General features: G+C 42.0%; 1 protein-coding gene across 1 annotated transcript; it reads left to right on the forward strand.

Annotated features, from left to right (window-relative positions):
- The first annotated feature begins 238 nt into the window (after positions 1–238).
- On the forward strand, positions 239–1,429 carry LOC139069950 (sesquipedalian-1-like). Its single transcript, XM_070551407.1, has 3 exons — positions 239–477; positions 531–831; positions 940–1,429. Exons 1-3 carry the CDS (start codon positions 373–375, stop codon positions 1,338–1,340), a joined length of 807 nt encoding a protein of 268 aa, XP_070407508.1. The 5' UTR covers positions 239–372; the 3' UTR covers positions 1,341–1,429.
- The last annotated feature ends 225 nt before the right edge of the window (positions 1,430–1,654 follow it).

Raw genomic sequence — 1,654 nt, forward strand, 5'->3', positions numbered from 1 at the left:
CAAAAGCACACAAATTGATTCCACTTGATGTACTGAATTGGTAATAATTTATTTTACTTATATAAAGGATTTAAAAAAAATTGAAAAATGAAGAGAAAATGTATGCAGATTTTTATCATTAGATTCTAGTAATAATTAAAACTCTTACTGCAACAATGAGAAGCCAAAGTGTTAAATTAAAGTTTATTTACAAGTATTAATCTCGTAATAAAGCACAATTTGGGCTTGCTGCATGTCTAAATCAGGTTTGAGTCAAGCTACGTGATTATTCAGAAAATCACTGTGATGGGAAGATCACCTTTTCACAAGTTTTAATGGCGTTGATTGTCCACATTCCTAAATAATCATCACTTTGTCTTATTAGAAGTGAAAATGAAGATCCACGAGAAGATTATGACCCATTATCTATCATGCACCTCGCCAGTGGATAAAGAAGGATATCTCTACAAAAGGTTTTCATCAAACACAAGATCTCATGTTAGTCTTCTTATCACATCATCAACAACCATTTATTTTTTCTGATCTGACAGAAAGAGCAAACTGCCACCTATCATCGGCGATGGTTTGTCCTGAAGGCTAATCTGCTCTTCTACCAGGACCGTCCAGCCGATCGACATCTGCTGGGCGTCATTGTGCTGGAGAGGTTTGCAGTTCAGTGCTCGAAGTCAGATGGACCGTTTTCCTTCTCCCTTGTGTTTGGGCCTGGACTCAAAACCTACAGATTAGCAGCTGGACATCACTTCACTCAGGAGAGCTGGGTGAAAGCGTTGCTCCCAGCTAACCACTGTTTCCTGTCGCAGCTGGTGATAGATCTGGGGAGGCAGTATGAAGGTGGGCCAGGAGATCACAGGTCACGTTGGTTGTGACATGTCTCGACTGCCTTTCTCATTACCAAATGTGTACGTTTAGAAACAATAATTTACATTCTTGTTTCTGCAGAAGCTAAACAACAACAAGGACCTGGTGACTCCAGCTCCTCTGCCTGTCCCCTCTATCCAAACAGCCTCTTGTTACCTGTACAGGTGACATCAACAGTCATCAGAGAGGGGAGGAGCTTCAGCACCAGTGCCGTGCTACAAGCCCCATCAATACCAACTAAAGCAGTAGTACCCAAAAAGTCTCCCAAACTGTGGCCAAGGAGGAATGCTTATGTGACGCCACTCAATGGACCGGCCCCTTTGTTCGGCAAATGGCCTTTGGTGGGGTCCGATCCACTGGTGGAGTTCAGTAAACTCCATTATCATTATGGTCAGGAAGTAAAGAAAGCAAGAGATGAATGGCTGAGGAGTCGGCAACCACAGGAGGACAACAGTGATCAAGATCTAATCGACTTGGAGTGATGGGGAGATAACCTAAAGATGTTTAAGGGAACTGAGACCGAGCTGTTGTTAGTTACTCATCTGTGTATTCATGGAGTTTGAGTCCTTGAATTGTTTAAAATCTTTGTGTTTTGTACTCAAGCATGAAGAAGGGTTGCTCCCTCTTCTTTTTTTTTGGCCAGATGTCTTATTAAACACCAGGCATCTATGCACGCTTACCATGCAAGATTCCATTGGTGAACAAAAAGCATGTTGAGGTCTGGTCAAAGTTTGCAAAACAGCATTTGAAGAAGCCCGTGGACTACCAAGAGATTATAGAATGGTCAGACAAAACC

The sequence above is a fragment of the Nothobranchius furzeri genome, chromosome 5 (genome assembly GCF_043380555.1).
Source record: "Nothobranchius furzeri strain GRZ-AD chromosome 5, NfurGRZ-RIMD1, whole genome shotgun sequence".
Classification (NCBI taxonomy): Eukaryota; Metazoa; Chordata; class Actinopteri; order Cyprinodontiformes; family Nothobranchiidae; genus Nothobranchius; species Nothobranchius furzeri.